Source organism: Hippocampus bargibanti, linkage group LG09 (genome assembly GCF_051943395.1).
Source record: "Hippocampus bargibanti isolate YZ-2025 linkage group LG09, ASM5194339v1, whole genome shotgun sequence".
NCBI classification, from domain to species: Eukaryota; Metazoa; Chordata; class Actinopteri; order Syngnathiformes; family Syngnathidae; genus Hippocampus; species Hippocampus bargibanti.
The window spans coordinates 24,546,250-24,558,854 of record NC_142742.1 but is presented as its reverse complement, the minus strand read 5'-3'; the positions used below and the strand labels follow the sequence as shown (position 1 = coordinate 24,558,854).

General features: G+C 43.5%; 1 protein-coding gene across 1 annotated transcript; it reads left to right on the top strand.

The window, feature by feature from the left end:
* The first annotated feature begins 2 nt into the window (after nt 1-2).
* Nucleotides 3-11,651, top strand: LOC148894101 (amino acid transporter heavy chain SLC3A2-like). Its single transcript, XM_089004387.1, has 8 exons — nt 3-460; nt 2,366-2,556; nt 3,902-4,075; nt 4,958-5,055; nt 5,582-5,724; nt 7,848-8,157; nt 11,088-11,162; nt 11,233-11,651. Exons 1-8 carry the CDS (start codon nt 150-152, stop codon nt 11,578-11,580), a joined length of 1,650 nt encoding a protein of 549 aa, XP_088860513.1. The 5' UTR covers nt 3-149; the 3' UTR covers nt 11,581-11,651.
* The last annotated feature ends 954 nt before the right edge of the window (nt 11,652-12,605 follow it).

Sequence of the window (12,605 nt, the reverse complement as noted above, 5' to 3'; positions counted from 1 at the left end):
GATGTTTGACGGACGGTTGACACTTAAGTGTCGTTTTCCCGACGGTAACGAACGCAGCACGCCCGCGCTTCACTTCATCCCTCGCGCCGTCGTCGTTCGATTTCTCGTCTTTTCTTTTTGCTTCCCAAAGCGCGGCCGCCGTGGACCGGATGGAAGAGCCGAACCCGAACGGGGACCGGGCCGTCGCGGAGACGCAAGAGGCGGCGAGCGAAGCGGGCCGGGCGCCCCCGCCGCAGTCCGACGCCGCGGATGCTGACGCGACCGAGGCCGACGCCGGCAAGGTGCTTCTGGACCGGCGCGGCGAACCGGGGGACGCCGACCGGGAGAAGCGAGCCGTCGACGGGGCGGAAGCGCGGTCGGAAAAGAACGGCGGCGTCCAGGTCAAGATGGAGCGCGACGAGCAGGAGAAATTCACCGGCCTCAACAAGGAGGAGCTGCTGCGTGTGGCGGGCACGCCCGGGTACGACTTGCTCCTTTCGTTTTGCTCTCAACCGGCATTGGGCTGCCAACGTCATAAAAGACGCAATGTTCAATTGACCCCCCCCCCCCCCACAAAAAAAAAAATATATATATATATATATATATATATATATATATATATATATATATATATATATATATATATATATATATATATAAATAATTAACTCATTGACTGGCAGACAGTGTGCAGACAATGTTGAAAAAAATACTAAATAATTTACTCATTGACTGCCAAAATGTGTTCATGGCAGTGCCAGGGTTTTTGTCATTGTCACTCGAATTGCAGAACCCACATAATATAGACTTTTAGGGCTATATCAACATTAAATGCAGCGTAAAAAAAACTTACACTCTCTTCTTAAATCCGAAAAAAAATAGTTGATTCCTAAATGGTATGGGTTTGGAGTTATATGAGCTTGAAATGAGGGCGACTGTCCAGAACATATATATTAGCTTATATCACGCGTGCACATTCCACCATGACGTCCATGATCCACTGGTGAAAAGGACGCATTGATCCTCTCCTCTTTCATCTAGAACTGCTTCATGTCACAAAGGGGGTACAGCAAGTGCTGAAGAATGAATGACTCTCTGTCTTTGCGTTGTCATATTTTATTTTTTGCTGTGAAATGTAAATTTCTCCACTGCGAGACTAACAAAGGCAAATCCAATCCAATCAAAGCATCATTTTCAGCAGTGGATCAGGGACATCATGGTGGAATGTGCACGTCTACTACAAGCTAAATGTTGAAAGCAAACATGAAGCTGTAGCATCCATTGACGAGATGAGATTGTCTCCTGTCCCACATAAATCCGCTTCAATTCCAAGCCACGACAGTTCCACATAATGAATAACTAGTTTTCAAATCTGAAGTCAAGAATAATGCCTGTTAGTGTGGTTTGCATCCAAAAATATGAAATACGTATTGGTTCGGATTTTAGCAAGCATCGTGAAATTTCATAAGTTTGATTTGCTTTGGCGGGCCGAAAAAAAGGACATGGTGGGCCGGATTTGGCCTTGACTTTGACACCTGTCAAATGCTGCCCCCTCGTGGAAGGGAAAAAACATTGCCAGAGGCCATGGCCAGCAACCTATAAGCACCCAAGCATGAAAAAACAAAACTGGAACAATTTAGGGAATGGCGCTCGACGTCTTATTTTCCATTCCTGAATCAATATGGGAATGGCAGTGAATGACAGTCAAGCTAGCTACCTAGCTATCTATTTGCTATCTATTAGCTGGCTGGCTAGCTATCATTTAGCTATCTAGCTGGCTAGGTAGCTCTCTATTCGCAACTGTAGGTGGGTTGTAGGTGAGTTCACTCAACTGTGGATTGAGTGAACGCTGGCGCGTGTGGCTGCCGCTGCTCACTCATAGAAAAACTTCTGTGACTGTAAAGTGACATTGTGAGTTTTGAAAGACACATAGAAATGAAATGGATGATTATTATGATGATTATTGTGGTTATTCTCATTACTACCCAGCTGGCTATCTAGCTAGCTACCTGGCTGGGTCGCTAGCTATCTAGCTGGCTATCTATTACTTTTATAGCTATCTAGCTGGCTGGCTATCTATTAGCTAGCTGGCTAGCTTTGCATCTATTTGAGTTGCTTCCGGGTTGAGTGAACGCTGGCGCGTGTGGCTGCCGCTGCTCACCCACAGAAAAACTGATCCTGTGGCTGTAAATTTACCTTGAGAGTTTTGAAAGGCACTGAGAAATCAAATGTATTGTTGTTATTATTATTATTAAGCATCTTTTTTTGCAATCTATTAGCTAGCTGGCTATCTATGACTTACTATATGGTTTTCAGATCTGTGAGTGGTCCCGGATCGAGGCCCCCAGTGGTCCGCCGTTGATAGGAAATGCGTTTTTTTTTGCAGGTGGGTGCGGGCCCGCTGGGCCCTGCTGGTCCTCTTCTGGCTGGGCTGGCTGGGCACGCTGGGGGGGGCGGCCCTCCTCATCCTGCAGGCCCCGCGCTGCCGAGAGCGACCCGCCACCCACTGGTGGAACCGCGGGACCCTCTACCACGTGTCCAGCTTGCGCGCCTTCACCCACGCCGGAGACATCCGGGGTAAGCTCTCGATCAAAAACGGTGCTGGCGAAAAGGCGCAACCGCTCAGCATAGTCTCCTTCTTGATGGATGACGTAGCCAAAAATGCTAAAAACAATCGGTCTCCATTTTACACGACGCAACGAATCAAAGTGACAAAAGAAAACGCAAAAACAACCAAAAACATGCAAGGCTTGTGAGCGCACTTAGCTAGCTATATCTATCACCTATATATCTATCTCACTGACTAGCTGTGTGGCTAGCTAGCTATGTAGCTAACTAGCTGTATATCTTTCTAGTTGGCTATCTAGCTAGCTAGATAGCTATGTGGCTGGCTAGCTGTATATATTTCTAGTTGGCTGGCTAGCTATCTAGGTAGCTATCGACTATCTATTAGCTAGCTAGCTATGTGGCTGGGTAGCCATCTAGGTAGCTATCTATTAGCTAGCTAGCTATGTAGCTGGCTAGCTGTACATCTTTCTAGTTGGCTGGCTAGCTATCTATGTAGCTGGCTAGCTGTATATCTTTCTAGTTGGCTAGCTATCTAGGTAGCTGTCCATTAGCTAGCTAACTATGTAGCTGGCTAGCTGTATATCTTTCTAGTTGGCTGGCTAGCTATCTAGGTAGCTATCTATTAGCTAGCTAGCTATGTAGCTGGCTAGCTGTACATCTTTCTAGTTGGCTGGCTAGCTAGCTATTAGCTATCTATCTATGTAGCTGGCTAGCTGTACATCTTTCTAGTTGTCTAGCTATCTAGGTAGCTGTCCATTAGCTAGCTAACTATGTAGCTGGCTAGCTGTATATCTTTCTAGTTGGCTGGCTAGCTATCTAGGTAGCTATCTATTAGCTAGCTAGCTATGTAGCTGGCTAGCTGTATATCTTTCTAGTTGGCTGGCTAGCCATCTAGGTAGCTATCTATTGACTATCTATTAGCGATCTATTTGAGTTACTTCCGGGTTGAGTGAACGCTGGCGCGTGTGGATGCCGCTGCTCACCCACAGAAAAACTGATCCTGTGACTGTAAAGTGACCTTGAGAGTTTTGAAAGGCGCTTCGAAATGACATGTATTATTGTTGTTATTATTTGCTATCTATGAGCTAGCAAGCTAGCTCACTATCTATTTGAGTTACTTCCGGGTTAAGTGAACGCTGGCGCTTGTGGCTGCCGCTGCTCACACACAGAAACACCTGACTGTAAAGTGACCTTTAAAGTTGTCAAAGGCACTTAGAAGTGAAACATATTATTATTATTATTATTATTATTATTATTATTTTTTATTTTTTATAAGCGAGCCAGCGCCTCGGCGTCTTCGCTGGCTTCCTCTTGAGCTTTCGTGACGCCATGTTTTTTGTTTTTTTTTCATCAGGTGCGCAAGAGAAGATGGACGCCCTGTCGGGGCTAAAGGTCAAAGGTTTGCTGATGGGGCCGCTCCACGTGGCCCCGCCCGACGACGCCGCCGCGCTGAGCTTTCAGCAGGTCGCGACGGACGCCGGAAGTCTGGAGCAATTCAAGGACCTCGTGCGCGTCGCGCACAGGAAGGGTGAGCGCGCCCCGCATTCAAATGCCCGATACAGCAGCAGACAGACCTCTTTCACTCATTCCATTCATTCAGTTGGACTTATTTGTTTGTTTGTGTCCAGTCATTCATTTTGTTGTGTCTTTATTTATTTTGTCTTTATTGATTTTTTTATCTCTTCAAATCTACTTATTTGTTTGTCTCTTCATTTGTGTTTATTTTGTTTATATTTTTGTGTATTTGTTTATTTAAATAACATACTTTTATTTATGTATGTGTTTGTTTATTTTTGATTTATTCAAATCGATTTTTGTTTGTGTTTTCATTCATGTATGTTTAGTTTTTTTGTTTTTGTTTGTGTATTTATTTATGATTATTGATTTGGTTATTGATTAGAATCTATTATTTTATTTGTGTGTCTATTCATTCATTTGTGTTTATTTATTTATATTTTTTTGTATTTATTTATTTAGGATTATATATTTGTATATTTATTTATGATTATTTATTTGTTTGTTTATTAGAGTCTATTAATTAATTTATTTGTGTGGCTATTCATTCCTTTGTGTTTATTTTTTCATATTTTTGTGTTTTTATTTGTTAATTTAAATAACAAACATGTATTTATTTGTTTGTTTATTTGTTATCTATTCAAATTTATTTATTTGTTTATCGTCAGTTATTATTTTTTTTTATTTATTATTTATTTATCATTATTCATTTGTTTATTGATTACAATCGATTTTATTTGCGTGTGCATTCATTTTTGTTGATTGATTTTTGTTTGTATATCTATTTCTGTATTTATTAGTTAGTTTACATATATGTGTGTGTATGTATTTGTTTGTGTATTGAAATGAAAGCGATTGATTTATTGATTAGTTTGTGTCTATTTGTTTTTGGAAGGCATGTTTGTGGTCTTGGACCTGACCCCAAACTACCGCGGCTCCAGCGGGTCCTGGTACTCCAACGCCAGCGTGACGGCGGTGGCCCAGAAGCTCAAGGTGAGGCAACCAGACACGACTCTTCATCATCATCATCATCATCATCATAATACATTTCATTTCTAAGCACCTTTCAAAACTCTCAAGGTCACTTTACAGTCAAAGGTTAAGTTTTTCTGTGGGTGAGCGGCGGCACACACTCAACCCCAAAGTAACTCAAATAGATAGAAAACTAGCTGGCTAGCTAATGGATAACTAATAAATGGCTAATAGATAGCCAACGGCCAGCCAGGCGGCTAATAGCTAGCCAGTCAAATAGCCTAAAATATACAGGAAATATATACAGTATAGTATATATATATATATATATATATATATATATATATATATATATATATATATATATATATATATATATATATATATATATATATATATATATATATAGATATATAATTTTTATATAGATATCTAATTTGTTGATTTAACAGATATAATAGTCCACCACAATTTTCACTGCGTGCAATTGGTTGAAACATTCACGGGTAAGCGAAGCTGCAACAGATACACGCATGTCCGTCCTCAGCCCGCCTTGGTCTTCTGGTTTGGCGCCGGCGTGGACGGCGTCCGCTTGGCGGACGTGGAGCGTGTGGTCGTCGCCGCGCCATCGCTGTGGGCAGACATCCGGGCCATCGTCCAGAACGGGACCAACGAGCGGCCCGTCAGGAGGTGAGCTAGCTAGTTACTTAGCTTAGCTATGTATGAGCTGTCTCTTCGCTAGCTAGCTTTCTATCTGAGGTACGTCCGGGTTGAGTGAAGGCCTGGCTTGCTATATGTTAGCTATCTATTAGCTGGTTAGCTTTCTATCTGAATTACTTACGGGTTGAGTGACTGTCTAGCTAGCTATCTATTAGCTAGCTAGCTTTCTATCCAAGTTACTTAGCTACCTATTAGCTGCCTCTTAGCAAGCTAGCTTTCTATCTGAGTTACTTCCGGGTTGACTGAAGGCCTGGCTAGCTATCTGTTAGCTATCTATTAGCTAGTTAGCTTTCTATCTGAGTTACTTCCGGGTTGACTGAAGGCCTTGCTAGCTATCTGTTAGCTATCTATTAGCTGTCTCTTCGCTAGCTAGCTTTCTATTTGAGTTTCTTCCGGGTTGAGTGAAGGCCTGGCTAGCTATCTGTTAGCTAACTATTAGCTGGTTAGCGTTCTATCCGAATTACTTAGCTATGTATGAGCTGTCTCTTCGCTAGCTAGCTTTCTATCTGAATTACTTCTGGGTTGAGTGACGGTCTAGCTAGCTATATGTTAGCTATCTATTAGCTAGCTAGCTTTCTATCCGAGTTACTTACGGGTTGAGGCACGGTCTAGCTAGCTATCTATTAGCTAGCTAGCTTTCTATCCAAGTTAATTAGCTGCCTCTTAGCAAGCTAGCTTTCTATCTGAGTTACTTCCGGGTTGACTAAAGGCCTGGCTAGCTATCTATTAGCTAGTTAGCTTTCTATCTGAGTTACTTCTGGGTTGAGTGACGGTCTAGCTAGCTATATGTTAGCTATCTATTAGCTAGCTAGCTTTCTATCCGAGTTACTTACGGGTTGAGGCACGGTCTAGCTAGCTATCTATTAGCTAGCTAGCTTTCTATCCAAGTTACTTAGCTACCTATTAGCTGTCTCTTCGCTAGCTAGCTTTCTATTTGAGTTTCTTCCGGGTTGAGTGAAGGCCTGGCTAGCTATCTGTTAGCTATCTATTAGCTGGCTAGCTTTCTATCCGAGTTACTTAGCTATCTATTAGCTGTGTCTTAGCAAGCTAGCTTTCTATCTGAGTTACTTCTGGGTTGAGTGAAGGCCTAGCTAGCTATCTGTTAGCTATATATTAGCTGTCTCTTCGCTAGCTAGCGTTCTATTTGAGTTACTTCCAGGTTGAGTGAAGGACTTGCAGCTGTCTGTTAGCTATCTATTAGCTAGCTAGCTTTCTATCCGAGTTACTTCCGTGTTGAGTGAAGGCCTAGCTAGCTATCTGTTAGTTATATATTAGCTAGTTAGCTAGCAAACTTTCTATCCGAGTTGAGTGAAGGCCTAGCTAGCTATATGTTAGCTATCTATTAGCTGTCTCTTCGCTAGCTAGCGTTCTATTTGAGTTACTTCCAGGTTGAGTGAAGGCCTTGCTAGGTGTCTGTTAGCTATCTATTAGCTAGCTAGCTTTCTATCCGAGTTACTTCCGTGTTGAGTGAAGGCCTAGCGAGCTATATGTTAGCTATCTATTCGCTGGCTAGCTTTCTATCCGAGTTACTTCCGTGTTGAGTGAAGGCCTAGCTAGCTATCTGTTAGCTATATATTAGCTAGCTAGCTAGCAAACTTTCTATCCGAGTTGAGTGAAGGCCTAGCTAGCTACATGTTAGCTATCTATTAGCTGTCTCTTCGCTAGCTAGCGTTCTATTTGAGTTACTTCCAGGTTGAGTGAAGGCCTTGCTAGCTGTCTGTTAGCTATCTATTAGCTAGCTAGCTTTCTATCCGAGTTACTTCCGTGTTGAGTGAAGGCCTAGCTAGCTATATGTTAGCTATCTATTCGCTGGCTAGCTTTCTATCCGAGTTACTTCCGTGTTGAGTGAAGGCCTAGCTAGCTATCTGTTAGCTATATATTAGCTAGCTAGCTAGCAAACTTTCTATCCGAGTTGAGTGAAGGCCTAGCTAGCTATCTATTAGCTGTCTCTTCGCTAGCTAGCGTTCTATTTGAGTTACTTCCAGGTTGAGTGAAGGCCTTGCTAGCTGTCTGTTAGCTATCTATTAGCTAGCTAGCTTTCTATCCGAGTTACTTAGATATCTATTCTCCCCACGGGTCCTTCCGTCCCGCAGGCTCCTGATGGGCGCCACGGAGCGGCGCTCGGCGGCCGACGTGTCGGCCCTTCTGGACTCCAGCGGGGTTGACCTCCTGACCTCCGGGCTCCTCCTGGAGAGGGACGCGTCGGAGCTGGCCGGCTCGGTCCTGGACCTGTGCGCCGCCCACTCGGCCACCCGGCTGGCCTGGAACCTGGGGGGGCGTGAGGCGGGTCACCTGGCCTCCCTGGCGGGGTCGGACCTGGTGCCGCTTTACCTGGTGCTGCTTTTCACGCTGCCCGGGACGCCCGTGCTGCAGTACGGCGACGAGATCGGCCTGATGGACCAGGTGAGGGAAGGAAGGCTGCAGCTTTGCTTACCTTTTATCATCATCATCATAATAATCCATTTCATTCTAAGCGCCTTTCAAAACTCCCAACGTCACTTTACTGTCACAGGATTACGTTTTTCTGTGGGTGAGCAGCGGCAGCCACACGCGCCAGCGTGCACTCAACCCAGAAGTAACAAATAGATAGAAAGCTAGCAAGCTAATAGATAGCCAGCTAGACAACTAGCTATACAACTAATAGATAGCCAGCTAGACAACTAGCTATATAACTAATAGATAGCCAGATAGCTAGCTGGCCAGTTAGCTAATAGGTAGCAAGTAGATAGTTAATAGAAAGCTAATAGATAACTAGCTATATAACTAATAGATAGTTATCGACCTCGTCCAGATTTGCGGTCCCGCGGAAGGAATCTGACTCTTCAATGCACTCAAATTAAGCGAGCTAGCCGGCCTACTAATAATACATTTCATTTCTAAGCGCCTTTCAAAACTCTCAAGGTCACTTTAGTCACAGGATAAGTTTTTCTGTGGGTGAGCTGTGGCAGCCACACGCGCCAGAGTTCACCCAACCCGGAAGTAACTCAAATAGTTAGAAAGTTAGCTAGATAGATAGAAAATCTATAGCTAGCTAGATAGATAGCTAATAGATAGCAACACGAGCCAGTGTTCACTCACCCTGAATAACTCAAATAGATAGAAAGTTAGCTAGCTAGATAGCTAATAGAGAGCAAATCTATAGCTAGCTAGCTAGCTAGCTAGATAGATAGCTAATAGATAGCAACACGAGCCAGTGTTCACTCAACCCGGAATAACTCTAATAGATAGAAAATTAGCTATCTGGATAGCTAATAGATAGCAAATCTATAGCTGGATAGCTAATAGATAGCAACACGAACCAGCCCAGCGTTCACTTAACCCGGAATAACTCAAATAGATAGAAAGTTGGCTAGATAGATAGAAAATCTATAGCTAGCTAGATAGATAGCTAATAGATAGCAACACGAGCCAGTGTTCACTCACCCTGAATAACTCAAATAGATAGAAAGTTAGCTAGCTAGATAGCTAATAGAGAGCAAATCTATAGCTAGCTAGCTAGCTAGATAGATAGCTAATAGATAGCAACACGAGCCAGTGTTCACTCAACCCGGAATAACTCTAATAGATAGAAAATTAGCTATCTGGATAGCTAATAGATAGCAAATCTATAGCTGGATAGCTAATAGATAGCAACACGAACCAGCCCAGCGTTCACTTAACCCGGAATAACTCAAATAGATAGAAAGTTGGCTAGCTAGATAGCAAATCTATAGCTAGCTAGCTAGATAGCTAATAGATAGCAACACGAGCCAGTGTTCACTCACCCTGAATAACTCAAATAGATAGAAAGTTAGCTAGCTAGATAGCTAATAGAGAGCAAATCTATAGCTAGCTAGCTAGCTAGATAGATAGCTAATAGATAGCAACACGAGCCAGTGTTCACTCAACCCGGAATAACTCTAATAGATAGAAAATTAGCTATCTGGATAGCTAATAGATAGCAAATCTATAGCTGGATAGATAATAGATAGCAACACGAACCAGCCCAGCGTTCACTTAACCCGGAATAACTCAAATAGATAGAAAGTTGGCTAGCTAGATAGCAAATCTATAGCTAGCTAGCTAGATAGCTAATAGATAGCAACACGAGCCAGTGTTCACTCACCCTGAATAACTCAAATAGATAGAAAGTTAGCTAGCTAGATAGCTAATAGAGAGCAAATCTATAGCTAGCTAGCTAGCTAGATAGATAGCTAATAGATAGCAACACGAGCCAGTGTTCACTCAACCCGGAATAACTCTAATAGATAGAAAATTAGCTATCTGGATAGCTAATAGATAGCAAATCTATAGCTGGATAGATAATAGATAGCAACACGAACCAGCCCAGCGTTCACTTAACCCGGAATAACTCAAATAGATAGAAAGTTGGCTAGCTAGATAGCAAATCTATAGCTAGCTAGCTAGATAGCTAATAGATAGCAACACGAGCCAGTGTTCACTCACCCTGAATAACTCAAATAGATAGAAAGTTAGCTAGCTAGATAGCTAATAGAGAGCAAATCTATAGCTAGCTAGCTAGCTAGATAGATAGCTAATAGATAGCAACACGAGCCAGTGTTCACTCAACCCGGAATAACTCTAATAGATAGAAAATTAGCTATCTGGATAGCTAATAGATAGCAAATCTATAGCTGGATAGCTAATAGATAGCAACACGAGCCAGCCCAGCGTTCACTTAACCCGGAATAACTCAAATAGATAGAAAGTTAGCTAGCTAGATAGCAAATCTATAGCTAGCTAGCTAGATAGCTAATAGATAGCAAAACGAGCCAGCTTTCACTTAGCCCGGAATAACTCATAGATAGAAAGTTAGCTAGCTAGATAGCAAATCTATAGCTAGCTAGCTAGATAGCTAATAGATAACAACATGAGCCAGCGTTCACTGAACCCGGAAGTAACTCAAATGGATAGAAAGTTAGCTAGCTATATAGCTAATACATAGCAAATCTATAGCTAGCTAGCTAGATAGCAACACGAGCTAGAGTTTACTCAACCCGGAATAACGCAAATTGATAGAAAGTTAGCTAGCCAGATGGCTAATACATAACAAATGTATAGCGAGATAGCTAGATAGCTAATAGATAGCAACACGAGCCAGTATTCACTCAACTTGGAATAACTCAGATAGAAAGTTAGCTAGCTAGCTAATAGATATATAGCTAATCTGTTTCCTGACTCAAATAGCTGGCTACCTAGCTATCTAGCTAATAGTTAGCTAGCTAGATAGCTTGAAGATTGCATCGGTAAGTTAACTTTATCTTTTTAATTTTGTGCGGATCCACAATGCCGTGGTCATTTGGTTGTTGATTTTGCGGGGGTGTCTTTTTCAGGGCACGTCGTTTCCCAGAATGATTTGGGACTCGCCCGGCGAGGGCGAGGGGGAGGAGCTAAACATCACCCTCAAGGTAAATGATTGCAAATGTGATAATGATGGCGACGCCTACATCACCTTCCCCCCTCCCCCTTTAACTTCAGGAGGAACGCGGGCGCCGCGCCCAATGGCGGCAGTTTGTACGCCAGCTGAGCGACGCCCGCGCCAGGGAGCAGTCGCTGCTGATTGGCGACTTCCAGCCGCTGGTCAACTCGTCGACGACGTTGGCCTTCGTCCGCTCCTGGGACCAGAACGCCCGCTTCCTGGCCGCTTTCAACTGGGCCCGGGATGAGGTCCCCCTCCCCCTCCCCCTCCGAGGGCCCCTCCCTCCGCTGGCCGAGGTGGCGCTCGCCACCGCCGGCGTCCCGGTCGCGGGCGCCCGCGTGTCGCCCGCCGCCCTGCGTCTGGGCGGCGGTCAGGCGATCCTGCTCAAGTTTCCCTACGCCGGGTAAAAGTGCCACGGCGGCCATTTTGGATCTTGTTTTGATGTTGTGAAAAAAAGAAGAAATGGCAAATAAATCTCCTATCGATAAATGATATGTATTATGATTATTATTATTATTATCCCAATGGAGATGCGAAAATGGGGTTAGCGCACCTTATTGTGAAAGGGCCAATGACAAAGGCTATCTATTTGCTATCTATTTGCTAACTGGCCGGCTAGCTGGCTATTAGTTATATACAGGTAACATCCGACTTACGACCGAGTTCCATTCCGACCAAACGGTCGTAAGTCGAGCTGGTCCTAAGTCGGATGTTACCTCTATATCCCTACTGTCCAGAGGTGGCGGTGCCAGACTTCTGCTAAGTTAGGTCCCTGCTCGAAGGTTGGGGGGAGCAGAGGACTATTCCCTGAGGCTACACTGATTACTTCTATTGTCCTGACTGATTATGAAGTCTACGACTGGCCCGATTGCCCCATTTGATCTGGTATCACCACATCAGCATAACTAAGCCTATGTGGTAATGAACTCAGAAGTGTGTTATAACCACGATAGTAGGGATATGTATATAGGGCCAGAGCTACCAGCAACATTTTAGTTAGCTGACGAAGCCTCTTTGATAATAAGCGAAATGTCCGACACCTTAAAAGAAGTACAGATTACGGCTGTAGAAACCTTTTCATCGATGCTTCAAATAGAAGTTTCAAATCAAAGACTGCTAGCTAGCTGGCTAGCTCTTTAGCTGGTTATCTATTCGTTATTTATTGGCTAGCTGATCGAACTGGCTACCTTGCTACATATTTATTTGATATCTCTTTGCTAACTAGCTATCTAACTGGCTACCTAACTAGCTATCTATTTGCTATCTATATGCTAGCTACCTAGCTGGCTATCTATTAGTTATCCATGAGCCACCTAGCTAACTTTCAATCTATTTGAGTTATTCCAGGTTGAGTGAACGCTGGCGCATGTGGCTGCCGCTGCTCACCCACTTAAAAAAACGTATCCTGTGACTGTAAAGTGGCCTTGAGAGT

Coding starts and splice junctions, on each gene's coding strand:
- LOC148894101 (XM_089004387.1), top strand. CDS start 150: ATGGAAGAGCCGAACCCGAACGGGGACCGGGCCGTCGCGGAGACGCAA. Junction 461..2,365: donor CGTGTGGCGGGCACGCCCGG/GTACGACTTGCT, acceptor TTTTTTTTGCAG/GTGGGTGCGGGCCCGCTGGG. Junction 5,056..5,581: donor CGGTGGCCCAGAAGCTCAAG/GTGAGGCAACCA, acceptor GTCCGTCCTCAG/CCCGCCTTGGTCTTCTGGTT.